This window comes from Dipodomys ordii, unplaced genomic scaffold (assembly GCF_000151885.1).
Source record: "Dipodomys ordii isolate 6190 unplaced genomic scaffold, Dord_2.0 Scaffold10, whole genome shotgun sequence".
NCBI classification, from domain to species: Eukaryota; Metazoa; Chordata; class Mammalia; order Rodentia; family Heteromyidae; genus Dipodomys; species Dipodomys ordii.
In genome coordinates this window covers 15894313-15921806 of record NW_012267226.1, presented here as the reverse complement: position 1 = coordinate 15921806, position 27494 = coordinate 15894313, and the positions used below count along the sequence as shown (strand labels likewise).

The 27494-nt window shown below is 43.4% G+C and overlaps 1 protein-coding gene across 1 annotated transcript in view; it reads right to left on the bottom strand.

Moving 5' to 3' along the window:
• Window positions 1–943: 943 nt before the first annotated feature.
• Dixdc1 (DIX domain containing 1) overlaps window positions 944–27494 on the bottom strand; it is a 52536-nt gene continuing 25985 nt past the window's right edge. Inside the window, exons 2-16 of the mRNA XM_013009878.1 lie at window positions 24778–24890; window positions 22298–22446; window positions 19489–19578; window positions 19084–19137; window positions 16309–16359; window positions 13767–13871; window positions 13330–13383; window positions 12336–12428; window positions 12161–12232; window positions 10978–11067; window positions 10486–10647; window positions 9932–9998; window positions 6643–6748; window positions 5453–5561; window positions 944–3580 (exon numbers count right to left, since the gene is read on the bottom strand). Coding sequence (XP_012865332.1) covers window positions 3500–3580; window positions 5453–5561; window positions 6643–6748; window positions 9932–9998; window positions 10486–10647; window positions 10978–11067; window positions 12161–12232; window positions 12336–12428; window positions 13330–13383; window positions 13767–13871; window positions 16309–16359; window positions 19084–19137; window positions 19489–19578; window positions 22298–22446; window positions 24778–24890 — 1396 coding nt within the window. The 3' untranslated portion in view covers window positions 944–3499. The remainder of the gene's footprint in view (window positions 3581–5452; window positions 5562–6642; window positions 6749–9931; window positions 9999–10485; window positions 10648–10977; window positions 11068–12160; window positions 12233–12335; window positions 12429–13329; window positions 13384–13766; window positions 13872–16308; window positions 16360–19083; window positions 19138–19488; window positions 19579–22297; window positions 22447–24777; window positions 24891–27494) is intronic.

Below are 27494 nucleotides of genomic sequence, written 5' to 3'. Positions count from 1 at the left end.
GATCACTTGAGGGAATTTACCTTCCCTAAATGTAATTCACTTACTGTACATTAATCTCAGTCAATAAACACAAATGAAAATGACTAATGGGATTTAGTTTGCAAACTCCATTTTATTCATAGTTTGTGTGTGTGTGTTTAATTCGTTTACAAATTTAGTATGTACAGGCAGTTAAAACTGGTTATCACTCTGATAATCAGAAGTCTCTGGCATAGCACTGGTGTCATGAAAGCATTGTAAAACAGGGAGAATACATAGTAACATTCTCTTTGAAAGCAAAGGTTGCAAACATCCATGTTCCTAAGAAAATAGAATTTTAGATAGGTTTTAAGCACATTAAACCTCTTACATAAATTTAGACAATAGAAGTACAATCATAATGCTTAGTTTGTGGCAAAAAAATGAAAATAATTATGACCTAAATATTCTAAAATAGAGCCCTCTGAGATCTGATGTAGAACATAAAGATAGTTTTCCCCCTAATTTACAAGCATCCTGGTCAAAAATAGCTAAAAGGTGGTCAGTGTTGAACAAAAAAAAGTTTTATTTAAAATTTTTTGAACCAGAATCATAGTATGTAGCTCAGGTTTGTGTTGAATTTGAGATTCTCCTGCCTCTGCCTCATAAGTTCTAGGATTACAGGCATACACCACCCATGCCCAACTAACCCAAATGCTTTAGGTGCAAATCATCCTGTTCCAGTCTTGATTAGTTTAGAGAATTGAGCAAGCAGATGAGTCTTCAGTTTTTAAAAGACTTAAGGCTCATGCCTGTAATCCTAACTAAACAGGAGGCTGAGATTAGAGGATCCCTGTTCAAAACCAACCTTGGCATGAGGTAAGTCCATGAGACTTACCTCCAATTTACCACCAGGAAACCAGAATTGGAACTGTGGCTCAAAGTGGTAGAGCACTAGCATTGAGTAAAAAAGCTCAGGGACAGTATCCAGGCCCTGAATTCAAGACCCATGACCAACCAAAACTTTAAGGACTTAAATCCTCAGTGAAACTAGCTTTTATGAGAAAGGTATTTGTTTTTAACATGGTTTAGATTGTTTTCTTAGACTCCCTAAACACTGTAGTTCTTTAGTTTTTCTCAAGGATTGAGAACTTGAGTAGCAGGAAAGACCATCTGTCCTACACCAGTGCCACAAACAGACAATACTATGAAAAAGTCAGCCACGTAGGAAGCCATTCAGAATACTGATCACTGCCTGCTCCTGCATAGAAGGCTCCATCACTTCTGAAATGAGTACCACCAGCAGTTTACACAAGTTACCCAACTGACATCCTCTAGTAGAGATGCTTACTCGTTCTATCCATGGTACCTGAAGTCAGTGAGCTAAGGGAGAGAAGTTATCTCATAGTCTCCTCTGAATTCAACTTCTGCTTACCAAGGCTAGCTATGTAGCTCCTTTTCCGAAAGGAAAAGGACTTGGAAATTTTTCTGTGATTTAATTTTCTTTAGAAAGTCAAAGTCCACATAATGGTAAGACAGTTTGCTGAAAGAAAATGGACACGTAAAAACGAATTTCAGAGACAGACATTCAAGATAAGTTGTACTGGAAATGCAATAACAAATTTTGGCCTGATAACACTCATGCTGTCATATAGCAAAAACACCAAAAACTCATGCAACGGAGAAATTGGCAACATAAGGACTTTTTCTCCAGACTTTTTGGGGCTAAAGAAACCCTGAAAATATACTGTTTTCTTCTGTTTGCTTTTCTAATGAACATTCTTGCATATGGCTGACTTTCCCAAACTTTCCCGGTTAGTTGTGATGAAAAATCTTACATGGAAAAAAAGTCAGGTCATTTTTTGAGTTTCTCTTTCCTAGAAGAGCTATCGACTTGATTTCGTGAAACTCCCTCCACAGCTAAATAGCAGGCAGATATCTGGGGAAGTAATTAGTTGTCATGAGTGTTCTGGTAATAAAATAAAGTTTGTTCTGAAACCACAAGAGGTGGTACGAAGATACTGTATAAAAGCTACTGGGTTCTCTAGAAAAATGGACACAGTATACAGGATGTGGGAGTATATAAGACTCACCCTTGAGTTATAAAAATAGACATGGTTCTCAGATGAAAAGCAAATGAGTACAAAAGAATTCTCCAAATGTGAGCTGTTTTTAAAAGATGTCAATAGGAAATAACAAGATGTGATTTCAGAGTTCCAAAGAATGGTCTGTTCAAATGGCCAAAAGGAAGGAATAAACTAGAGACAGGTCAAGAACTGATCTACTGATCTGTCCCTCTTGGTAGGCAGTGTACATTGGTAGTTGCAAACTGATTTGGGGAATACATATGTATCTTTCACATGTGTATGTATAAATTCACTGATTAACTGGTGGTTGCTGGGTTGAGGAATGAGAAAAGTCCAAGTTACTAAATAATCTCTGGGAGTTGAACACATTAAGCATCTACATTTGACTATGTTGCACATGAGAAATGATTTTAGGCTTTTTTTCACCCTGAATCAACCCTGCCATTCACAACTCATGCTCCATGCCCCCATGGGTTCTACTGTGCCCTAAAAGATCAACCTAGATAAAATATATAATAGAAATAACTCCAGTCTTGAAATGAGGGACAGACCAGTAAGTCATGCTCAGTATTCATAAGTCATAAAGAAACACTAAAATTAATGGTCTGTCTCCTTTCCACTGCAAAGGAGATACCATGAGTTAAACAAAGTCATGAGACAAAGTCAACAAGATATGGGTAGCAGCACCTTTCCATACCCGCCTGGATTTTTAAGGAGCCTTTCACTCCAAGTTTGTCAGTTCGAAGGTAAGTAAATGGCTCTATAATTGAAGAGTCACCAGAGAAAATCAGCAGTACATGAAATATGCCCTCTGTGGGCTGAAGGACAAACTGCAGAACCAGTTATGACCATTAGAGTCAGCCCATCTCAGTGATGGTTTTAGTATAGTTTAGCACAATAGGAGCAGCCCTTTTCCATCTAATTGACGATTCAGCACCATCCATGTTCAATAGCTTCGTGTAGAGTGGGCTTCCATCCTTGGTACCATCTCTGAGTTAGTCCTGGTTTGCGGTATCTGCAAAGAAGCAGATAAGTTTGTACCTTTGCCTTGTCTGTAAGCACAAATGCTGGGACTTTTGACTGCTGCAACCACTGAGGCTGGTCAATACTAGAACACTCGGGAGTGAAGCATTCAGTTCCCCGATTGCAGAGCACAGCAGCAGGCCCCCCCAGGAGTGGGATCATTCATCGCCACTGGTTAAGGCCTTCGGTTTGTTGTCCTCAGAGTAGAACAAAATTCTGTTCCTTCTCATAGACCAGGAACTCCTGATGAACCCATGATCCACATTTGGACAGATGTGCTGGGCACACAAAGGGACTGGCCTGTGACCGTTACACTTGCAGAAGCTTCTGTTTTGGCAGCACGAATTAGAAACTTCGTAGTGTGTCTGGTTTTAGTCCTTTCCTGAGTGAAGGCAGCAGAGAGTGGAGTGTCCGGGTTCCAATACTCAGCATCAATTTTCCCCATGGTCTTCCTCTACCCAAGCTACAATTTTCCCTTCCCATCCGGGAATGGCATCATCATCATGGAAAACCTAGGTTTGAAAAACAATTTTTAAAAATGATAAAACAGCCAGGCATATATTGGGTAGCATGACTTTCTTTTGCAATAAACTAATTTTATAATCTTTAAATTAAAAAAAAAACAACAACAACCAGGCATAGCCAGGCACCGGTGGCTCATGCCTGTAGTCCTAGCTACTCAAGAGGCTGGGATCTGGAGGATCATGGTTCAAAGCCAGCCTAGGAAGGAAAGTCCATGAGACTCATATATCCAATAAACCACCAGAAAACCATACGTGGCACTGTGGCTCAAGTGGTAGAGTGCTCGCCTTGAGCTGAAGTGCTGAGAGACAGCACTCAGGCCCAGAGTTCAAGCCCTACAACCAGCCAAAAACAGAACAACAACAAAAACCCAGCTAGGCATGATGCCACACACTTATAACTCCAGCACCCAGGAGGCAGAGGCAGGATGATTGTGGGCTGTATAGCAAGGAAAAAGAAACACAACTGCTGCTGGCCAAAAAAAGAAAAAGTACATATTATGGATACAGATAAGAAAGTGTAAAAGAAATCCTTGAGTTACAGTTTATATCCTTTTGTCTGTCCTTCAAAATTGTAATTGGTATTTTAAATGTATCATTTTTCTTAGTACTACGTGTATGACGTGGTTAAAAAAAATCCTAACACTGCTTTGCTCATAGTAGAAAACAGTTATAAACACATTTAAAGAACTAGAACAGGAAAATTTTTGTTTACAAGCATTGTAAAGAAGGGGTGGGAAAGAACACCAGTCTATTCATTCATTCACTTCCAAAGCCACTAACAAAATAGGATTATTAAAACATTTCAGTGAAGAAATCTTTATAGAACAAAATACTCGTTTTTCTAGCTTCCTCATTCTGTAACCCCAGTGAAAGCACTTGCAACACTAGAACTCGGAACTCTCTTTAAAATAAAGTTGTATTTGAAATGTACCCATCATCCAATTTGGAAGAAATAGTTGTATTGTCAAAGTTCATAGAGTTCGTAAGCTTTATAGACCATATAATGACAATTCACCTTGTAAAGATTAAAATGTGTTTGTGGGCTGGGAAGGTGGCTCACTTCAGGAAGTGTAGGTCGTGGGGCCTGAACTCTGGGCCTGGGCACTGTCCCTCAGCTTTTCAGCTCAAGGCTAGCACTCTACCACTGAGCCACAGCACCACTTCTGGCTTTTTCTGCCTATGTGGTACTGAGGAATCGAACCCAGGGCCTCATGCATGCAAGGCAAGCACTCTACCACTGAGCCACCTTCGCAGCCCCTGAGTTCCCTTTTACACTAAAAGTTCTTGATAGAGGGAATTCGATTGATTAGAGTATATTGTAAACTTATAAAGTTTTCACAATGAAATCTCCCCCATATACTAATGCAAGTTAATAAAAACAAAATAAAAATCATAAGCCGGGTGTTAGTGGCTCATGCCTGTAATCCTAGCTACTCGTAGAAGGCTGAGATCTGAGGATCACGGTTCAAAGCTAGCCCAGGCAGGAACATCGATGGGATTTATCACCAGTTAACCACCAGAAAACCGTAACTGGCATTGTGGCTCAAGTGGTAGAACACTCGCCTTGAGCTGAAGAGCTAAGACAGCACCCAGGCCCAGAGTTCAAGACCCAGGACTGGGGGAAAAAAATCTTATCTGAATTCTTAGTTAAAATGGTAAGACGTAGGACTAACAGATGCTCAACATCTTCAGCCAGCCACGACCCTCTTAGTCTGAAGTCATCAGACATCATCTGAGGCTCCTATAAATTCATTTGAACTGAATAAGAAATTTAGGTAGTTCTGGGAACTAGTTCTTAAATAGGAGGCTTTGGGGTTCAGGAGTGACCAATACTACTGCCAGTCTCCCATGATTTTGTACCTCCTCTTTGACGGTGCCAAACTCAGGATCCAGGGCTTTGAAATGATACCGGTGATTCCCTTCACGATCAATAGCTGCTTTAAAATCCTTCAGGGTTACCTCTCCCAACCTGCCACAAAAGAAGAGAGTACCAAAATAGACTGTTAATCAATACGCTGTAAAGATAAACCCAGTGCCCTGCCAAAACCAACAGGCAAAACCAGCAGTGACCTCATTAGATCACTGCCCTTGATAACGAAGGTAACTATTAAAGCAGATGCAGGAGAACCAGTCACAGCTAGGAAGTGAAAATGGCATTATGTATCAGGTGATCTGAGAACATAAAATACTGCTTCAGCAACAGCCCAATCACTTTCTTCTGTCTTTAGCTGGAAACATGACAAAAGGTCTTGGAAATGAACTTTGTTGACCAACCATAAATATGCCTAAGTTCTCATGGTCTCCTTCTTTGTTTCAAAAGTCTACTTTTGTTCAGCTAGTAGAATCAAACCAGGCATCATTATCTTTGTTCTCCTCTATTAGAAACCCAGCTTTGAATCCAGACTAGTTAATTAAGTAGACTGCTTAAAGACAGGAAATTATATAACCTCTCGGTAATTGGTTGATTTCAGAGTTTAAAAATTGTTTTTATTTGAAAATCAGTTCCTTTCAGAAGAAATATATTAACTGAAGTGACATTTAGGAAATTTTTAAAAGAAATTCTAGGTAGGGATTAGTTGTAGTTATCAAATAATAATGAAGATCAAGCTGCAATCTGTGGCCATCAGCAGGCACTCTTTTGAACACCTAAAAATTAGGGGCTGGGAAGGTGGCTCAGTGGTAGAGTGCTTGCCTTGCATGCCTGAGGTCCTGGGTTTGATTCCTCAGCACCATATAAGCAAAAAGAAATAAGCCTGAAGTGGTGCTGTGGCTCAAGTGATAGAGCGCTAGCCTTGAGCTGAAGAGCTGAGGGATAGCACCCAGTTGTCCCTCAAAAAACCAAAACTATTTTTTCCAAACTTGGAGTGTCCCTGCATGCTTTTCAGGCCTGGAAGTACCACTGTTCCTAGCCTGACAGCAGACCTTTGTGATGCCATTGTTGGGGGCAAAACTGAAATGGAGTCTTTACCTCTTGGGCTATTCAGTCTACACAAGCTGCTCATTTGGGTAGTAACTAGTGGCTCTGCCATAGTGATCCCCAAGTGTCTCACCTCTTTGGTATATTGACCATGAAGGGTGTAAGTGACCGGTCGGTGAAATAGAGCACTTTAGTGCACATGCTGCTGATGGCTGGAGAGCTCTGTGAGTGAGGCAACTCTGCAATCAGAGACACTCGAGTTAGAACATTCGGTTTCCTCCTTTCCAGCAACTCACAATGTCTTAGGGGAATTATGCTGCTTAAGGTCACAGCACAGCTGTATCAGACAGAGCTTGAGGTCACAGCACAGCTCTGCCTCTTGCTAAACCCGTGTCCATAGGGCATGATCTGCAGTAAGTCACCACAAGGACCACGTGGACAAGAAGTGCTTTGGGCATGGACATTATCATGAGGACCATGAATTCTCACGCACAGGAAATGAGACCAAGCAGCCTGAGATCTGACAGGCACTGGTGTTAAAGATCAAAAGAGGACAGAGAATCACACCTGACAGGATTTCAGGGGGTGGACAGACATACACAAACTGCCTACATTTAGATTTTGGAGATCAGGAGTAGGAATACTCAAAGAAAAAGCAAGGGGGGGGCTGGGAAGGTGGCTCAGTGGTAGAGCGCTTGCCTTGCATGCTCGAGGCCCTGGGTTCGATTCCTCAGCACCACATAAGCAAAAAGAAAAAAGCCGGAGTGGCGCTGTGGCTCAAGTGGTAGAGCGCTAGCCTTGAGCTGAAGAGCTGAGGGACAGCACCCAGGCCTAGAGTACAGGCCCCATGACTGGCAAAAAAAAAAAGAAATAAAGAAAGAAAAGAAAGAAAGCAAGAAAAAGCAATGGGTACAAAAGCACAGAAGGAACCTTACAAACTCAGACCCCAAGGGGCCTGTGCCTCCTGTCTACATAAAGTACAAAACCCATCTCAACTGTGAGCAACATAGGAATTAAAAATTGGGGTTGTGGTCAAGTTCCTAATTTGACTCTGTTCCTTAAAAAGATACTTTGGGACCCATTGCAACAATGAGATGTACAAGTCATTATGTCCAAAAACGAACTTTACAACTTTGGTGGGGGGGGGGTCAGGTGGGGGAAGTATGGGAAGGGATTGGAAGGGGAAACAAAGAGGAGGCAACAATGCTTGATAAAAAAATGTACTCATTATCTTGCCCATGTAATTGTAACTCCTCTGTACGGTATTCTCACAATAAAAAATAAATAAAATAAAAAATGAAGCATAAAAAAGGTACTTTGGAAATATTTAATTTAAAATTTGTGGTGCCAGTTCTGGGGCTTGAACTCAGGGTCTTGGGGCCTGGGCATTCATTGTCCCTGAGCTCCTTTTGCTCAAGGTTAGCACTCTACCACTAGAATCACAGTGTCACTTCTGTCTTTTCCTGAGTAATTTATTGGAGGTAAGAGTCTCACAGACTTTTCTGCCTGGGCTGGCTTCAAACCACAATCCTCAGTCTCATTCTCCTGAGTAGCTAGGATTAGAGCATGAGCCACCAGTGCCCAGCTTTAGTTAATTAATTTTAAAGTGTATAATCACCACTGTCTAGTTCTACATTGTCATTATCCCCAAAGGAAATCTGTACAATTAAGCAGTCATTGCCTATTTGTCCCTCATGATCCTGGCACCTGGCAACCCTACTCTTCTTTGTGTCTCTACTCTTCTTTGTGTCTCTATCAATTTCATATAAACGGGATCTCATATTATGTGTACCTTTGTATCTGGCATCTTCCACTTCACACAGCATTTTCACAGTTCACCTATGTTCTAACATGCAGCAGAACTCTGTTCCTCTTTATAGCTGAACAACTGGATGTTCTTTGCACCTACCAGAATCTGTTTTCAATAGGGATATGTTACTTAGATGTGGAATTGCTGGTTTGTACAGTATTTCAATGTTTGAGGAGCTGCCAAGCAGTTTCCATAGCAACTGCATCATTTTATAGTCCCATAACAACACATAAGGGTTTCATTTTCTCTATCCGCACTGACAACTTCTTGTTTTCAGTTTCTTTGGAACCATCGAGTAGGTGTGAAGTAGTAAATTACTGTGCTGGTTTTTTTTCTCTTTTGGTACCAGGTAGAAGATGTATCTGGCAAGTACAAAGCCCTGAGTTCAATCTTCATAGCTCACTTCCTAGCTGGGATTAGCGATGTGTACCTAGTATATTTGTTGAGATAGGTATCTTGCTAACTTTTTGCCCAGTCTGTCCTCTGCCTCACAACTAGCTGGAATTATAGGCAGAAGCCACTGTACCTGGCTAGGTTCTTTTTTTTTCTTTCTTCTTTTATTATTGTGAAAATACCGTACAGAGGGGTTATAATTACATGGGCAAGGTAATGAGTACATTTCTTATCAAGCATTGTTGTCTCCTCCTTTGTTTTCCCTTCCCATCCCTTCCCAACTCCCCCCTCCCTCCTTCCTCCTCCCCTTTTTAAATATGGTTTTAAAAATTGTATATGCAACACAGAAAATCAGGGCCAGGCGCCGGTGGCTCACCCCTGTAATCCTAGCTTCAGGAGGCTGAAATCTGAGGATCTTGGTTCAAAGCCAGCCTGGGACATGAAAGTCTATAAGACTCTTATCTCCAATAAACCACTAGAAAACTGTAAGTGGCACTATGGCTCAAGTGGTAGAGCGCGCACCTTGAGCTGAAGAGCTGAGGGACAGCTCCTAGGCCCAGAGATCAAGCCCCATGATGGACCAAAAAAAAAAGTTAGAAAGGAAGGAAGGAAGGAAGGAAGGAAGGAAAGAAGGAAGGAAGGGAAGGAAGGAGGAAGGGAGAGAGGAAGGAAGGGAAGGGTGAAGATCATTAAACCAGTAACTGAGATATAAATTAAAAGAGAAATTGCCAGGTAGAGTAGATTTCCAATTTTAGTCCAACAGACCACTAGATGGTGCAATTATTTTGCAGGCCTTAAACTGAATGACCTAACCACTCCAGTTTCAAGGAAAATCCCCAAAGAAATTAAACTTCTTGCCTGTAAGAAAAGGTGGAATTTTTCATGTGTGCTATTTTAGAGTAAGATGATGTGGGTGTACGTATGTGTGGACAGATGTTGTTTTATATTTCCTTGGTTCTGCATAAATGTTTAAATTGCATTTTTTCCAGATAGCTTAGCCCCACTGAGTCAGCAAATCCTGCCTGTGACTTAAGGGGCCTTTGGGTTGATGATGATGGTGAGGATGGTATGTGTACGCATTGTCACAGAACACAACTCTAGAACTGTTAAAGTGATAGAAGAAAAAACTCTATCCCCTTAGGTATTAGCAGTACAAAAAAGTACCAAATTTCTAGTCTAATTTGCTAGGAGTCCCTACTGAATAATAATGAGTACTTACTTGAATTAGGGGGCCAGGACTCCCGGTATTCATTACCTGCTTGAGTTCTGGGTGATTTGACACGAACCTGGGCAACCACACAAAAATTACAAAACTTAAGATCAGTGGAAGAACTTAATTAAGACTTATAAATCACCAACCCAAAATATAAACTTTTCTATCACTTTTCTTCCAGGACATATTTAATAAGATAAATTGAACATACTTATTAAATAGTTTTACACACTGATGCAAATCTTTTTCATTCCCAGTGAACTTTCCATATAGCTTCTCATCCAAGGCCAAGTTCATTCAGGGTAAAGTGGGAAGGAATAAAACAGTAAAGAGAGATTCTGCAGAGTCAAGAGCCACAAGTGTTTACGCAGCCACACAGCTGCTGAGATCAAAAGTTCCCATGAATTCCTTCCCGGGAGTATCATACTGTGACGAACGGTAGTTCCACCAAGAGGAAAATGAATGGTGACCTTCAGCTGGGTCTTACATCTTTTAGCGTTTCCTTCATCTGAACTAAAATTCATAAAATGAAGCAAGACGACACACAGCAAGGACATTACCTTTCTTTCTTGTTTCTTCTGCATCTCCATGACATGCAGGCGTTCCATGAGGCTGGAGATGCCCTGCTCCAAGCTGTCAATTGTGTGGTGCTGAGGATCATGGCCACTGAAGCTGTTGCGCAGGCTCCGGAGAGCATCTCGGACAAGCTGCAGGTCGTTGGTCTGTGGGCAAGATCATGGTGCTGGTGGCATAGAGCTGTGCTGTACCATCAGCCATGTTTCATCCACTGAGCTAAAGGGGAAGGCTTCCTAGGTAAGATCCTCTTTATTTTATAAAGGAGGACAACTTTCTTCTTTAGAAACAGGTCCACTGTTTGCCTATGAATGCTTCATTTTGGATAGAAATGCCTCGCCTCTTTACACACCCATTGCTTGCAAAGGACCGGGATATGAAAAAGCCTGGCCCACTGGTGATGGCTGCAGTACCGTGCTAGACACTATTCTGGCTTCAGCTTGAAGTAGTGGGCTTGCCCGCAAATGCCAGGAACCTACCCCTCTGTGGGCGATGGAGGAGGCTCCTTTCCCTGCCACTGGAAGGAGAAAACCATTGCTTTGAGTGTTGTGGCTGTTGTAGCTGGTCACCTAGGGCAACAAGAGAAAATGGTGCTTGTGAAAGGGAGAATTCTGAACCAAGACATCCTCCTCCTCTTATTTTTCTTCTTCTAGTTCAACACTTCATGGCATAGTATTTAACTATTTCTTTATGGAATGCCTCTATTGAAAGCTTCTTGAGTGAAGATATGTTTTTACTTTCGCTTTTTTTTTTTTTGTCAGTTCTAGGGCTTGAACTCTGGGTCTGGGCGCTGTCCCTCAGCTCTTCAGCTCAAGGCTAGCGCTCTACCACTTGACCACAACGCCACTTGTGGCTTTTTCTGCTTATGTGGTGCTGAGGAATCGAACCCAGGGCCTCATGCATGCGAGGCAAGCGCTCTACCACTGAGCCACCTTCCCAGCCTCCTTTTGCTCTTTCTTGATTGAAGATACATTTTCCTGCTGTGTCAATGCTGCACCAGACACTGTGAATGTGGATTGGATGGAATGGAAACCTTGACCTGTGACCTGCCCCCCCCCCCCGCCAGGCTTGCCTCTCCCACAGCCACTTGCAGGTCCCAGCACTTCCCCTTCCCCTTCCCTTAGTCATTCCAATTATGAGGAGATTTTTGTTGGTTGTGGTGCCTGAACTCTGTGCCTGAGCACTGTCCCTTAGCTCTTTAGATCAAGGCTAGCACTCTGCCACTTGAGCCACAGCACCACTTCTGGCTTTTTCTGTTTATGTGATACTGAGGAATCAAACCCAGGGCCTCATGCATGCAAAGCAAGCACTCTACCACTGAACCAACTTCCCAGCCCCTGCCTTAGTCATTCCAAAGAGTAAGAATGACTAATATATCTCGAGCCTGACTGCAATGCTGTTAGTTCTGCGGCTTAGCTATTCATGGGGAATACCTGACAGCTGGCCTCATTACTAAGGCTCAGAAGCTAAGTGACTTAAGATCACACAATGTAGATACAGTAAAGTGGAGTTTGAAATAAAATTTTCTTATCTAAGACCCTGAACTCTTGACCCTCTTACCAAAAAACCTCCCACTAAATTGGCCTGTGGCCTTGTGTCAGCTCTGGGTAAGAAACAGAAGCTCTCTCTGTGAGGAGGAGGAAAACCCAAGGTCTAGTTTACCTCATCTGGCTCTCTTTTCATACAGTGAGCCAGAAGGACATCTTTGTGTTCTAGCTCCCGTTCTAGATCCACCTGAAAAACAGAGATGAAATCAGAAAAGGTTTTTGTTTGTTTGTTTGTTTTTGTTTTCCCTCGTCAAAGGAGCAGGAAAGTCAGTGGCTGACTGTGTTCTGACCTGCTGGTAACTGGCATTCGAGAGTTTCCGAAGTGCTTCTTCCAACTTGGCCTGGTGCTGCTGAAGGAGGCGATCCTTCTGCCCTAGCTCTTTCTGTAATAGACACAGACATGTGGCAAAATGGAGACACAGAACAGTTCATCCTCTGACATGCAATTTCCACCCACGGAAAGTAAAGCCTTAGCCGGGGAGGCCTTTCTGGGCAGTTTACCAGGAAGACTTCACATACTCCATTTATATAGTGCAAAGCGTCTTGAAAGGGTAAAAAGGGATGGGCGCCGGTGGCTCATGCCTGTAAGGCTAGCTACTCAGGAGCCTAAGATCTGAGGACTGCAGTTCAAAGCCAAGCTCGGGCAGGAAAGTCCATGAGACTCCAATTAACCACCAGAAAACTGGAAGTGGAGCTGTGGCTCAAAGTGGTAGAGCACTAACCTTAAGCAGAAAAGCTCAGGGATAAAAGAAAGCCCTGAGTTCAAGCCCCATGACAAAGAAAAGAAAGAGAGAGAGAGAGAGAGAAAGAGAGAGAGACAGGAAGGAAGGAAGGAAGGAAGGAAGGAAGGAAGGAAGGAAGGAAGGAAGGAAGGATGGAAGGGAGGGAGGGAGGGAGGGTGAAGGAAGGAAGGTGGAAGGGAAGAAGGAAGGAAGGAAGGAAGGAAGGAAGGAAGGAAGGGAGGGAGGGAGGAAGGAGGAAGAAAAGAAAGAAAGAAAGAGTGAAAAAAAGGAAGGAAACTACCCTTTCTAAGAGGGCCACTAGGAGCCATCCATACTACTTAGACATAAACCTAAGTGTGTCACTGAGGTTTCTAGCTCCTTACTTGTATGCTCTTTTTCCAAACTGCTATCTACTCTTCAAGTCTTATGGATCACAGGACATAGAAGTCTTCCCTCCAGAAAGTTTGGATCAGAGTAGAATGTGTAAACAATCTTTGAGCAACAGCAAAATGGGCTATTCATAAAAGGTAGAAGCCATTTCCAAGTCAGTATTCATTCTTACTTTGTATTCTCCTAAGAGTCGGTTCCTCTCGTCCAGCTTCCTCTGGAGGTCCACCTGCAAGGATCAGGAAGAACTCAGTGGTATGAAAGAATTACATACCAACACTTATGGAAACCAGTCACCTGGTAACCAGAGCTAATGTTGGAAATTACAGCATACATAACAAAGGGGACATGGCTATGGATTTTGGTTTTTGGTTGTTTTTTTTAAAGTATAGCTGCTCTCCAAGTTTTTAGTCCTCAAAGCACACCTGAAGAAGGTGTAGCTCTCACACAGAAACAGAGATTAGTCTGATGGGAAATCAAAGTCACTACAGACACTCAAGACAGGCATGCCCAGAGCAAGGTGAGTGAGGTGGCTGAAGGGAGAGCGTGTCTTCTTCATGTTCTCTCAGCTTATGGGGCTCCTTGACATCAGAGTTCCCACATTTAACTCACATTCTGGTTCTGCAGCTCATCTCTGTCCATATTTGCCCTCAGGAGTTCTTGTTTGAGCTGAAGAACAGATGTGTCCTGCTGAGCCAATCTCTGCTGCAAGGCATCCTGGGGGAGAAGAGCACAGTAGCTGTTGTGGTCTCCATCAATCGCTCAGCTATTACTAATACTTCTTGAACCAATTACTGTATATGCAGTATTAATTCTGCTAAACTGGGAGACAAAAGGACTATAAGGATCTTGCCACATACTGTTGAGCCAGGGTTTTTCTGTCCTCTTGCAGGACACTAGCATCTAAAGCCAAATCCCAAGCTGGGTGGCATCTGGTTTTTCCTCTATCTACCACTCATCCCTACACTACAGACATTACTGACAGCAGGGGGTCCTAGACAGAAAAAGTGGCTTCTGGAATCACACAGACATAGATTTAAGTTATGCTTTCATGACATTAACTCTGGGCAGTATGCTCCCCTCATCACACTTTGGTTTTCTCATCTATGTGTTGGGTGGATAAATACTCCATCTGGCACCAGGCACTAGTGTAATCCTAGCTGCTCAAGAGGCTAGAATCTAGAGGATCACAGTTCAAAGCCAACCTGGGCAGGAAAGTCCCTGAAACTCTTATCTCCAATTAACCACTAGAAAACTGGAAGAGGTGCTGTGGCTCAAAGTGGTAAATTACTAGCCTTGAGCAAAAGAGCTCAAGGACAGCACCCAGGCCCCAAGTTCAAGCCCCACAACCAACAACAACAGAAAACCTCCATCTGGCTTTAGCTGCTTTTCCTCCTATCTCTCTTCCCCATCCCATTTCCTAGGGGACAGCCCCGTCCCTGTTCAAAAAGAATGACTGGAATCATGCCCCCACCCCTCTGGCTTTCTGCTGCCACTGGCTTCCAAGACTTAGTGTACTCAAGATGGGGAATATACCTCCACTGCTTAGAACTGCTCTTGGACTGACGGTTCTCGTCTCAATTTTATAGGATCTAAGCAGCTTTAGGCTATCTTTTCCTCAATTTAGAGCTTCACTACTCATACCATGCTTCAGACAAGTGTCTGGATATACTCACTTGTAAGAGTCAGCTCTAACACACTCCTTCACCCATGGTGACTTAGAATAGAACTAATGGACTGGCGCTGTAGTCCAGGATATTTATCCTGACTTCAACTTTTTTCTCTTTGAAGATCACAAAGGAACAGAGCAGACTCTGGAGAGTGTAAAGACTCTCTCTCTCTCTCTCTCTCTCTCTCTGTGTGTGTGTGTGTGTGTGTGTGTGTGTGTGTGTGTGTGTTTCTCTCTCTTTCTTTCATTTTCTTTTTTTTCTGGACAAGGTTTCACTACATAGCCCAAACTGATCTCCAAGTTGCCAATCCTCCTATCCTCCAAGTACAGGGATTTGCGATGTATAACAGCACCAAAACCAGGAAAAAGCCCATTTTTAATTGTGCTGGTCCGCCAAAACAGAGCACTGCAAAGGCAGTCTACGAGGCCCCTGGCATCAGTAGTTTAGAACATTTCCAAGGTGTGCTCCATGGGATGTTAATGATTTACGTGGAAGAAAAGGTGATTCTGTGGTTAATAATTGCAGATTCTGTCTGGCAAAACCTCTTCATAATAGACCTTCTTAGATTCTTTAGTATGCTGTTATTCTCTGTAACTCTTCAAACCCATAGGGCATTTCTCAAACTTACTTGACTGTGGAGCACATTTGCTGTTTGAAATGCTTCATATATACTAAGGCTACAGAATATGCTTTAGTAGATGCTGTTGAGTTATACTCTAAGCTAGCCCATGGGCAGGTATACAGGGAAAACAGAAATAGCAGGTGCCTAAGAAGAATCTATTTAGCCAATGTAATACTGCTTGGGTAACATTAACACATATTCAGCACTGAATATATACCTAAATCATTGCTTCTATTAGCAACATAAAAATGGAAATAACCTAAAAATTCACCAATAGGAGATTGATTAACTATAATCTATACACATACGATAACATTCTATAGTTATAAAGAAGTAGGAAAGTGTTTACTGAAATAGGATGATCTCTGAACACACTGCTAAGTGAATATGTCAGCAAAATTACACACATCCCTTTTGCTGAAGTTGCCTCCAGGAAAGGGAACTAGACACCTGGAGGCCAGAATGGCAGGTAAACTGTGCAGCTATCCTCCCCGTGCCTTTACACCTCTTGAATGGTATTAACTATCCCAAGACTAAGTAAAATGGAATGTTGTCTCTTTTTTTAAGGACCTTTCGTTCTAACCGAGGTACCCGGACAGAGTAGTTTACACACAGACATGGCTGAGGTGACCAGAGGGGAGTGGCAGTACCCTGAGTCACAGCTACCAGAAACTCGCCTCAGCAAAACAAGGACGGCTTCTTCCATGCGTCTCACTTCCCACCACAAAGCCCTTTCGTTCCCCCAAAGCAGCCAGCCTGCCCAGGAGCCCCAGCAAATCCCAACTGTCCCTCCTCGTACCCAGATGTTAACCACCACCCAACAGAGACTTTCTTTAGAGAACAAAATGGCTTCCTTTGTTACCTTTATCCCCTGTAAATTTCTGGCTTCTTGTTTACATTTCAGCAGCTCTTTCTGCAAACCAAATATAGTTAGATCAGAGGGTGGCATCTGGGTTGCTTCACAGGCATTATGTCATTCCGTCGGCGAGAACACAAAACCCAGTTATCATTCCATCACAGATGAACCCTCTATTGTAGCAGAAAGCAGATGTGGGCCACTCAGCAGCAGAGGCCGACCCGCAGAGAGAAGAACAGAACCCATTCCAGTCTTCTCTGCAGTCCCACCACTGAACTTCCCAGGTCAAGAAGAGTCTCACAGAGAAAGAACACAACCCAGACACCCCCAACGTCTCTTCACACAGGAACACCCAATCACAATCATCTAAATCTCTCCCACTGAAATACATGATCATATTAGAATATGCCTGTCCCCAATGTCATTAAGCAATTATATCAGTTTTAATGTTCAGCAAAGGGTTGGAGTGATTCTCCAAAAGAATATTGCTCATTGTGGACCAAATCAAAACACATTCACTCAGCCAGGCACTAGTGACTTATGACTTTAATCCACTCAGAAGGTTGGGTTCCAGAGGATCACAGTTTTGAGGCCAGCCATGGCAGAAAAGTTTACGGGATTCCATCTCTAAAAATAACTAGCAAAACAGAGCCAGAGGTGAGATGTGACTCAAATAGTAGAGCCCCAACCTAGCAAGTTCAAGGCCCTGAGTTCAAATCCCAGTACCACAAAAAAATAAAACAATTAAGGTCAAATAATGAAAACTACATGATTAGCCTTCCATTTCCATAGATTATATATATATATATATATATGATTGCTCTGCTCTTTTCCCCTTTTTCTCCCTTTTTGGAGTTCATTTCAATTATCATCATTTTATATGGTCATATGTACATAAGTATTGCGATCCTCATATGTACATAGGTATTGTGATCCTCTGCTAGGATCTGCTCTCTTCCTACTTTATTGAATGAACAATTTATGACCAATGTATTTCCAGTGGGATTCATAACCTGGACTACACAGACGGGCTCTAATCTTAGCAAGTGCCAGATACAAGGCCCTGAGTTCAAAACCCAGTACCACCAAAATGAGAAAGAAAAAAACATAAAAAGGTTCCATTAAACTGGAAAATGAAACTCAGGCTTTTACAAAACTCAGACTTTGCTGTGTTTTGAGGTTTAAATTTTTGCCTTTTCTTCTTTAAGTGCAGTGTGCTTGATAACTCAATAATTGTGTTTGGATGGCAGCACAACCTGGGAAAGCTGCTGCTCTATTGATGCTAATACTGCTCTATGATCTTTTTTTTTTTAAATTTTTTTTTGGGTCCGGTCGTGGGGCCTGAACTCTGGGCCTGGGCGCTGTCCCTCAGCTCTTCAGCTCAAGGCTAGTGCTCTACCGCTTGAGCCACAGTGCCACTTCCGGCTTTTTTCTTTTTGCTTATGTGGTGCTGAGGAATCGAACCCAGGGCCTCGAGCATGCAAGGCAAGCGCTCTACCACTGAGCCACCTTCCCAGTCCCTGCTCTATGATCTTTGTATCTAACTATGCACGTATGTGTACATTACATAATTTGAACTTTAGGAAAAAAGTGTCTCGGGTTACCATATGGAATTAGCAATGCATAGAAATTAATAGCCATATCGATCTAGAAAATGTTTAACTTAATGTGTTACCATTTGTACAGGGGTAACACATTATACTAAATTTATAAGGTTTTACGTGGATTTGATTACAGAAATTAGTGAAATTTAAGCCAGGCACCAGTGGCTCATGCCACCTATAATCCTAGCTACTCAGGAGGCTGAGATCTGAGGATTGTGGTTCAAAGCCAGCCCAGGCAGGAAACTATATGAAACTCTTTATCTCCAATAAACCACCAGAAAACTGGAAGTGGCACGGTGGCTCAAGTGGTAGAACTCTAGCCCTGAACTGAAGAACTGAGGGACAGTGCCCAGACTCAGAGTTCAAGCCCCATGAAAAAAAAAGAAAAGAAAATAGTGATTTTTTGAAAAATTCAAGTCTGCATTCATGTGTATGCACACATGCATACTTCTGTGTTAATGGCTTTAATGATGCCAAATAATTTCTAAAGATGAAAAAACACCAATTCAAAAGAATTCTTGGAACTACACATAAAAACACTTTACCAATACCCAATCCATTCTTTTTAATTAAAAAAAAGAAAGCTCCCCTCCCCCACGGTATAACCCCTGTTTTCACTGTATTTGATGTTGGTATAATTTGTGGAGGGGAAGGAAAAAACCAATTGTTTAAATAGGGATACAGGTGGACCCATTGCAACAATGAGATGTACAAGATGTTATGTCGAAAATGAACTTTACAACTTTGGCGTAGGGTAGGCGGGGAGGGATGGTAAGGGGAAACAAAGAAGGAGCCAACAATGCTTGATAAGAAATGCACACATTACCTTGCCCATGTAATTGTAACCCCTCTATACGGTATTTTCACAATAAAAAAAAGAAATGCAAAAAAAAAAAGAAAACTCTAGAAAATTTTCAAACATATATGTAGGCACAACTAATAATGGCATAGGTATCTATTACCCTGAGGTTTTTAAGAATGAAAAGGTTTAACTTTATGACATCTTTTGGGTGTCTCTCTCTTTCTCTTTCTCTCTCTCTCAATGAAAGACAGACACAGACAATGATAGATGCAGATACAGACAATCATGGTTGTGCACCCTTCCCCCCACCCAGAACTACCCTGAACATGATGTATAAGAGTCCCACAGTCCCAAGATGTATATGTCTTGACATACCTTTAGATCCTGATTCTCCTCCATACTCTGATCCAAACGGCTTTGGATTATAATCTGGATACAACACAAAAAGAGATGGTTATGCACCTAAATAACAAGTATTTATTGTGCACAAACTAGATATCAGCTGTGTTCTGGTGCCATAAAGAACAGAAAAGAGGCTCCTGTCCTCTGGTGGAAGCGAATGCACAAGGTGAAGCAAGTAAAACAACATAGATAAGAGTCAGAACAAGGACATATGTGTTGGGAGCAGAGATGGGGTAACGAAGAAAAAGCAAGTGATAAAGGTGGAAAGGGAACTAAGAGCCAGATCATGAAAGGCCAGTGAGAGTACAGGGGAAACAAATGGAAAGTTCAAATGCATAAGCCAGATTCAGTGACCAGTCACAAAAGGTAAGAGCTCACCAGCTGCTCCTCTGGATTGACTCCTGGCTCACAAAGCGCCAATGGCCTTTCCTGTTCATCTTCGGGTAAGGATCCATTGAGCAGTAAGGCCTGAATAACCACAAAGACAGAAAGAAAATGAACTCCCCACCAGATGACTCAATCCAGAGCTGTACTTGGCAAATCCACCCCAAACATGGCTTTCTAGAAGCTTGGTTATTTTTTACCCCGGCTACTTCCAATGGCACCTTTGAGATCCAGTTCCTGGGTCAGGCCCATGCTCTAGGTCTTTTTTTTGCAAGTCCTGGAACTTGAACTCAGGGCCTGGGCAGTGTCCCTGAGCTTCTTTTGCTCAAGGCTAGCACTCTACCACTTGAGCCACAGCACCATTTGCAGCTTTTTCTGTTGTAGTACTGAGGAATCAATCCCCAGGGCTTCATGCATGCTAGGCAAGTACTCTACCACTAAAGCACATTTACAGCCCTCTAGGGCTTTTTCATCTCCTAGTACATACACGATCCCTCTGTTCTAAGCTCCTTGGCACCAAAGAAAACACAAAAACAGACCTTCCCTTCAGAAATGACAGAACCCATTTTAAACTGGAGCGGCTCAAACTCAATTTTACCATCTGGGAAGGGATCTAAAAGCAGCTGAGAAATATCTTGGCTTTAAAAAAGGTATTGCAATGAATTGCTTGAAATCCATTGAAAGCATTGCCTTGGGAGTGTTCCATTTCTGTTTGCTTGTTTGAGAAATGGTGTGTTTTTATTCTCTAAGACAATCTGGACAGAAGGAGGAGGAAAACACCAGTGCAGGGATGTCATTCATCCCAAAGCCAGGCTGTTTTTGTTAGAATACTAGCAAGTAGGAACCAGGTAGATTTGCCCCAAAGCTAAGGAAGCTCCAGCTTTATGCACCTGTGTACACGGCCTCTTCCAATACCTTACACCAGCTATTCTATTCCTAAAGACAATCATAAACTTCTGTGTTACCCCTGTAGATAAGTATTACGAGACAAATCAGCTCTGTGAAAGACTGAAAATGCGTGCCTATTTTAAACCACATTTCTGTCTCAATTGAATTATAAACAGGATATAACCAGAGGTGAAACAAATTCATCACTGTTGATAATGTTTTCAAATCCTAGCAGTGGTTGATGTGCTAGACATGAATAAGAAAATTTTAGTAAGTCAAATGAATTTGGTTATCCTAGGAGTCCAGGCAAGAGGGTTAGATTATGTATAAGAAGCTACAGGCTTACAGAGAGCTAAGCGAGAGCACCATTACCACAGCAGTGTAGCAAATTGTTAGGCTCTAACTAAGGCATATTAATAGGTCAGAAAGCCTGGATGTGGCTTAGCATGCAATTTGTTCATCGCAGAAAGAGTTAAGAAGCCCAGGGATGCTGTGAGTCCTTTTGTTTTCTACAATGGTACTGAATCCTCATTGTGATCATGTGGCTGTGAATTAAAATGCCTGTTTGCAGGGAATATTGAGAGGCTGACTTCATCCCAGTCAATTTTCTTCTTTATCTTTTTCATCGCCAAAGGAACTTCTACATTTGGTCTCAGCCAAAAGGCCAAGAAGCAATTGGCTATAGAATTTCTCCCAGACTGAGAAATTTAAACCAAACTGAAAGCCAGACTGATATCCATGTTTATATCATGCAAATTATCCCAAGGAAAACTTGGGTATAATCCAGATGTTCTCCATGGAATATTTCCCAATAAAGCACCGAAGAACAACAACAAATCTGTTCAAGTATTCCTTATGCAGGAAGGGCATTTAAATAATCCACAAGGCCTCGCAAGCCAGAGATCTTAAAAATACAGAGCAAATGTTGCAGAAACCAATAACTTTCATTTGGGACTAGTTAGGCAGTGCATATACTCCTCCAACCTCTCTTGGTTCCTGGGCATACATTATGCAAATTGTTTTACTACCAATCTTCCCCCCTCCCCTTTTCCTTTGGAAATTCTTTGTGTCCCCACCCTGTGGCTAGCTGGCTAGGAGCACGCCCTCCATTGCCTGCCGCCTGCCAGAGCCACACACATAATGTGGGCTTTGTTTACGTGTCCATAAATATTTCACAATTCAGAAAGCAGTGCAGTTCCCAGCACAAACAGAAAGGAATACGCCTGGGCAATTCCAGGGTCATCAGCACACGACAAGGACTCCCCCCAAATGCAGATGGTGGCACAAAGGCACAGGATTACCGGGGGCATTAGGGGTGGACAGTATGTCAAGTGGGTCAGCCAGTCTCTGGGGGACATTTGCCGAGCTGACACTGCAGGTATAGGAAACACTGAAGGGCTTTGTTGCTCAGGAGAGCCTCTTCTACCTGATCCTCATACCCTGGCATCCACTTACCAAGGCCCAGGAGTGAGCCAAAACCTGTGGCTACACTCGAGTGGAAGCCTGGCAGCATGGCTGGCTCCTCCACCGTTCCTACCGCAGAATGCCCAGGAGAAAATTCCTGAGCATTCACTGTGCCATTCTTTGCTGAAAGCTGCAATTGCAGGTCTGTAGCCGCATGAAAGAGAAACCCACCTGTGCAGCAGAGTTAGAATAAGGGCTGGTGAGGGGTCCATAATGGCTCCGCAGCTTGCAGAAATCCTAACAGCCGCACTAGGGCAAACAGTCCACAAGTCCATTTAAAGCCCTCACACAGAAGGAATTTTTTTCCCCTCTAGAAATATAAACTGCCCACCCCCACTCCTTCAACTCTGACTTCATAAACAACTAAAATCTGGTCTTTTCCAGCTGGCATGAGCGGCAAAAACAATAATCAGCTGGTGCACCGAGGACAAATGGCAAGCGAAAGAGCTACCTGTAGTCCTGATATCATTTTCTTTGCTTCCTCCATTTCTTTCTCCAAATGCTCTTGTTGTTCCAACAGCTGTTCTTCCCATGAGGTTTCCAGATAGGCAGCAGGGCTCCCTGGCTGCCAGTCTCGGCATAAGGGAGAGCCTGTCTCCTCTACAAAATGAAAGGAGGGAGGGTAGTCCATGTTGGAGAACACTGATTTGCCGGCCCAAAGCATTCAGAGTACTTCACAGGTTCAGGTCACCTGCCTTCTGAACCTGTCTGCACAAACAAACCAAACTCACCACCAGGTGGGGTTGCAAAGCATGAAGAACTGGCTGCTAACACCCAGTCCAGGAGGCATCACTCAGGCTGAGGGACAGTTACCTCAGGACCCTTGTGAAGAGAGCCTTGATGTGGACACATAGGTTCTACGCTTAATTGCCTAGAACTCCCAGAGCCTAATTTTACCAGGAACAAAGAGAGGGGCTGTCAGATGTAACAAAATAAAATTCCGGTTAATCTGGAGCATTCAATTCAAGACCATTCTTCAATATTTCTTTGACTTCTTTGCATATAATTGGAGCCTCTTCAACAAAACTGTGAGCCATACTGAAACCTAACTAGTAAAGCTATTTAGTACCGTTAATACTAAACTGTTATACTATTAATAGTAAAATATTTAGTACTGTTAGTGGGTTTTGTTTTATTTCACTACTTTAGTTTGTTTTTGTTTCTGCCAGTCAGGGAGCTTGAACTCTGGGACTGGGAGCTGTCCTTGAGCTTTTGTGCTCAAAGCTAGTGCTCAACCACTTGAGCCCCAGCTCCACTTCCAATGTTTTTGCGGCTAATTGGAGTTTCTTAGACTTTCCTGCCCAGGCTGGCTTTGAATCGAGATCCTCAGATCTCAGCCTCCTGAGTAGCTAGGAATATAGGCATAAGCCACTGATACCCAGTCTTATTTCCCTACTTTTAAGACCTCTTGGCTCACTCTGGTGTCCTCATCCATTTTATCCTAACTATATGCATAGTCATTTAAAACTCATTATGGAATACAGAAGTTATTTTTACTCTTAAGAGGAATGTAGGGCTGGGAAGGTGGCTCAGTGGTAGAGCGCTTGCCTTGCATGCATGAGGCCCTGGGTTCGATTCCTCAGTACCACATAAGCAAAAAGAAAAAAGCTGGAAGTGGTGCTGTGGTTCAAGTGGTAGAGCGCTAGCCTTGAGCTGAAGAGCTGAGGGACAGTGCCCAGGCCCAGAGTTCAGGCCCCATGACCGGACCTAAAAAAAAAAAAAAAAGAAAAGAAAAAAAGAGGAATGTAGTAATTCCTGTAGGTTGTAGTAAAGATTCAAAAAGGTAACTTATGTGTTGGGCTTGGTGGTACCTAGCCCAGAAAAAGTACTCAATAAATATTCTCCTTCCCTCCACATCCCTGCAAGGCTCTAGGAGTTTCTTTGGTACTAATGCCAGGGCTGAGTCAAAGCAGAGTTTTAGAAGAACTGAATTCTAGTTTTTCTTCCTAGGGCTTTGGTTTCATGACAATCTTTATGGGTGAATGAAATTCAGTCTAACTCTTTTTTTTGGGGGGGGGGGTCTGGTCGTTGGGGCCTGAACTCTGGGCCTGGGCGCTGTCCCTCAGCTCTTCAGCTCAAGGCTAGCACTCTACCACTTGAGCCACAGTGCCACTTCCGGCTTTTTTCTTTTTGCTTATGTGGTGCTGAGGAATCAAACCTAGGGCCTCATGCATGCAAGGCAAGCGCTCTACCACTGAGCCACCTTCCCAGCCCCTCAGTCTAACTGTTGTGCTTTGCTTCTTTCATAGTTCATGTTTAAAGAAGAGAAAAATTAAAACAAGTGAGACAGACCAAAAAGTCTAAACAAAAGAACCTGTTTGTAGTCCTTTCTGTGTCCCTCATCCCTAGCCCCACGTAGACCTGTGCTCTGCTGAACGTTCTTACAGCATCTTGGTTCATACTATATATTCCCAGCCCAATTTAAAGTAGGAAAATACCAAAATTATTATTGTAAGATCAGAATAATAAAAAATTGTTTACTCAACTAAGGCATTGAGACAGTCATCTGTCCCAATATCATTTCCTAATTCAAAAGCAGCACGCTACACAAAACCCTTGTCTACATGGATATAAGAGTCATTTTGGTGTTTGTCTGTGGCCAGTACTGGGGCTTGAACTCAGGGCCTCACATTCTTGCTCAGATTTTTTCATTTCAGGTGGCACTCTACCATTTGACCCGTATCTTTAGTTCTGGCTTTCTGCCAGTTAATTGTAAATAAGAGTTTCACTGACTTGTCAGCCTAGACTGGTCAAACTGAGATTTTCCAATCTCAGCCCCTGAATAACTAAGATTATAGTTGTGAACCACCAGTATCTGGCTTGGTCGCAAAACCGGGGAGCTTAGACAGGCAGGTAGGTTGTCAAGACCTCCAAACTTTCCAAAAGCTGAGGCCTTTCCTTGAGCCAGCCCAGGCAGCAGACAGACAGTACCTGTTCTGTTCTCTATTCCTTCAGAGGGAATGATCACAAACTCTGCCTTCTCCTCCGCCTGGGTTATAATGGATTCACTCTTCGCGCTGTGAATTGGACTGGGTGAAGTCAGGCTGTGGTCAAAGAAAAAAAAAAGAGCAACAATGATTGTGAACAGTTGTCTAGAAGCCAAACTTCAAAATTCATCCCAGAGACGTTCTTATTTTTCTTACTCTGAGTGCCTAACATACCTACCCCATAGTAAAAACGAATATTCATTGAAGACAACTTTGTTGAATGAATGAAATGTACATTGATTGAATGAACAACCTAGTCCTACATAGTCTATTCTACAACGAGGCTGCTGTTAAGCATAACTAACTGACAAATTATCAGGACAGGCAATTTGACTTTTTTTTTTAACTTTTCAGTTTTGTTTGGACTTTGGTTGGTGGTGATGGTAGTTTTTTGTTTTGGGGGGGGTCAGTTTTGGGATTTTTTTGGTGCTGGTCCTGGAGCTTGACCTCAGGGCCTACCTGGGCAATGTCCTTGAGCCATAGCTCCACTTCAGGTTTTTTGGTAGTTTATTAGAGATGAGTCTCAAGGGTTGGCTTCCAATCCTGATCCTCAGATCTCAGCCTCCTGAGTAGCTAGGATTACAAGGCATGAGCCATGAGAGCTAGCTGTTTTTTACCTCTACCACCACCGTGCAGTATATATCTTAGTAGCTGGAAGGAAATGGCATTTCCAAAACGGTGATCTCGCAAACACCACCAGTAGAGCAATCACAGATCAGATGTAGACTGACCCCACAGGAGTGGACTGCATAGAAGGTATTTGGGGGTAGTAATTTCAGGAGAGTATACACTATTGCAAGATTTGGAGTGACTTATCCACAATTAAGTTGGAACATGGTAAGAAGGGTAGTAGGTCAAAAGGAGAAATACATGTCGGAGTGGTTTAAAAAAAGTTTTCTTGATTTACTCTCACCAAAGAAGTATTTATATTTCTGACAAAGTGGTCTCAAATTTCCCTCAGAAAGCTGTGAAAAAGTCTTAAGTTCTATTGTAACTGTCAGCCTTGGGAGGAACAGTCCAGATCTTCAGGGGAGCAGGCTTTACACCCCTAGAACAGCAGCAAATGGACAAGACAAGATAGAAGCATGGGACTAATGCTTCAGCTATTGGGGAAAGGGAATCTGAAGAGCTGTTTCTCTTTGCACTGCACCTTGAGAACATGGGCACTCAAACAATCTCAGGGGCTGCAAGGCTGCAGGCTCAGCCCCCTCTTAGGAATTCTTTCCAAATCCATCACCCAGACAACAGTCAAAGTGTCTAGGAGTCACTGACCCACTTAATGTGCCCCTAAAGTCTCCCAGGCTAGTCCTCAAAACCAGGAGCAGGAAAGTTTCATCTTCTAGAAACAAGTGAAAAACAAGAGCCAGAGATTTCAAAACCGGAGGACTAGAGTCTCCTTCTGCTCAAAGTCCACAGTGGAAGAGCTCTGTTAGCAATGATCTCAATCCATATTACCTTCTCATCCCTCTTGAAACTACAGGGGGGAAAAATGTCAAGTTTGGGCTATTTTGAACTAAAGTTGCTTTATCATGTCTAGATCGATCTACAACTCAAGTAGGCAAAGAGGTGAGGGTCACTAGGAAATGGTATTCTGAAATGAGAACTCTTTTTCATCCAACGCTCGCTGCTTAGGCAATCTGACTTGCAAGCCAACTCTGCTAGAAGAACTCTGGGCTAAAGGTCCCATGCCCTTTTAAAGAGAATAGACAGATGTGTGACTGTTCAGGCTCAGCATTTACGTTTGAGATGGGATCCAGGTGCAGGAAGAAGCCTACACCAGCTGTTTCTCTTTGCAGAAGAAGACACGCCGTTCTCAACTGACAAGGTGCTGAGAACTACAGGTTCCACTGCCGGCACTCGACTGGACCGCTGGAGGTAGGTGCCAGACAAAGCGGGGTGGGGGGGGGGAGAATGTGTGTGTGCCAATCTAGGGTGCTGGAAAACTGCTTTCCTAACAGCACGGACGCATGCTCGGCTCCACCTCCTTCCTCCGAGGAGGGCCGTCTCCCATACAAGGGCAGAAAGGGGCGGGAGTCAGGGTACCCAGCCCCGATGGGGGAGTGGCGGAGCCGCCAGAGGAAAACAACATTTTCCTTTCTTGAATGGAGGCTGCCCCGGTGAGGCCAGAGAGAGAGAGACAGAGAGAGCAGAGAGACAGAGAGAGCAGAGAGAGAGAGAGAGAGAGAGAGAGAGAGAGAGGTAAGGCCAGGGAAGTAGACGTGGCCTGCCCGAGGGCTCCAGGGAGGAGAGCCCTGGGGTGCAGCCCCGGGTACCTGCTGGCCGGGGACGTGGCGTCCTCTGCCCCAGGCCGGAGAAGCGCATCTCCACGCCAGTTAATCTTAGGGCGCGGGCTCCCGCGGATGAGCTTAGGAGTCCCATTTCGTCCACAAACAGTCGCCCACTTCGACACCCTAACCCTGTCCGAGGTCCCAGGCCGGGGTGACGCTGCTGAATTCCCACAGATCTAATGGCTCTCCGACCCCAATTTACCAAGCAAGCGACACCCCACCCCACCCCGCAAATCCCATCCGGTGCCGAGGCAGGGCGAGGGGGCCGCTCCTTCCCCTACAGCTGGCTCCGAAAACCCCGCATTTTCCAGCGCGGATGCGGGGCCGGCCGCAGCCCGTTCTCCCCGGCGTGCCGCGCCCCCCCCCGCCCCGG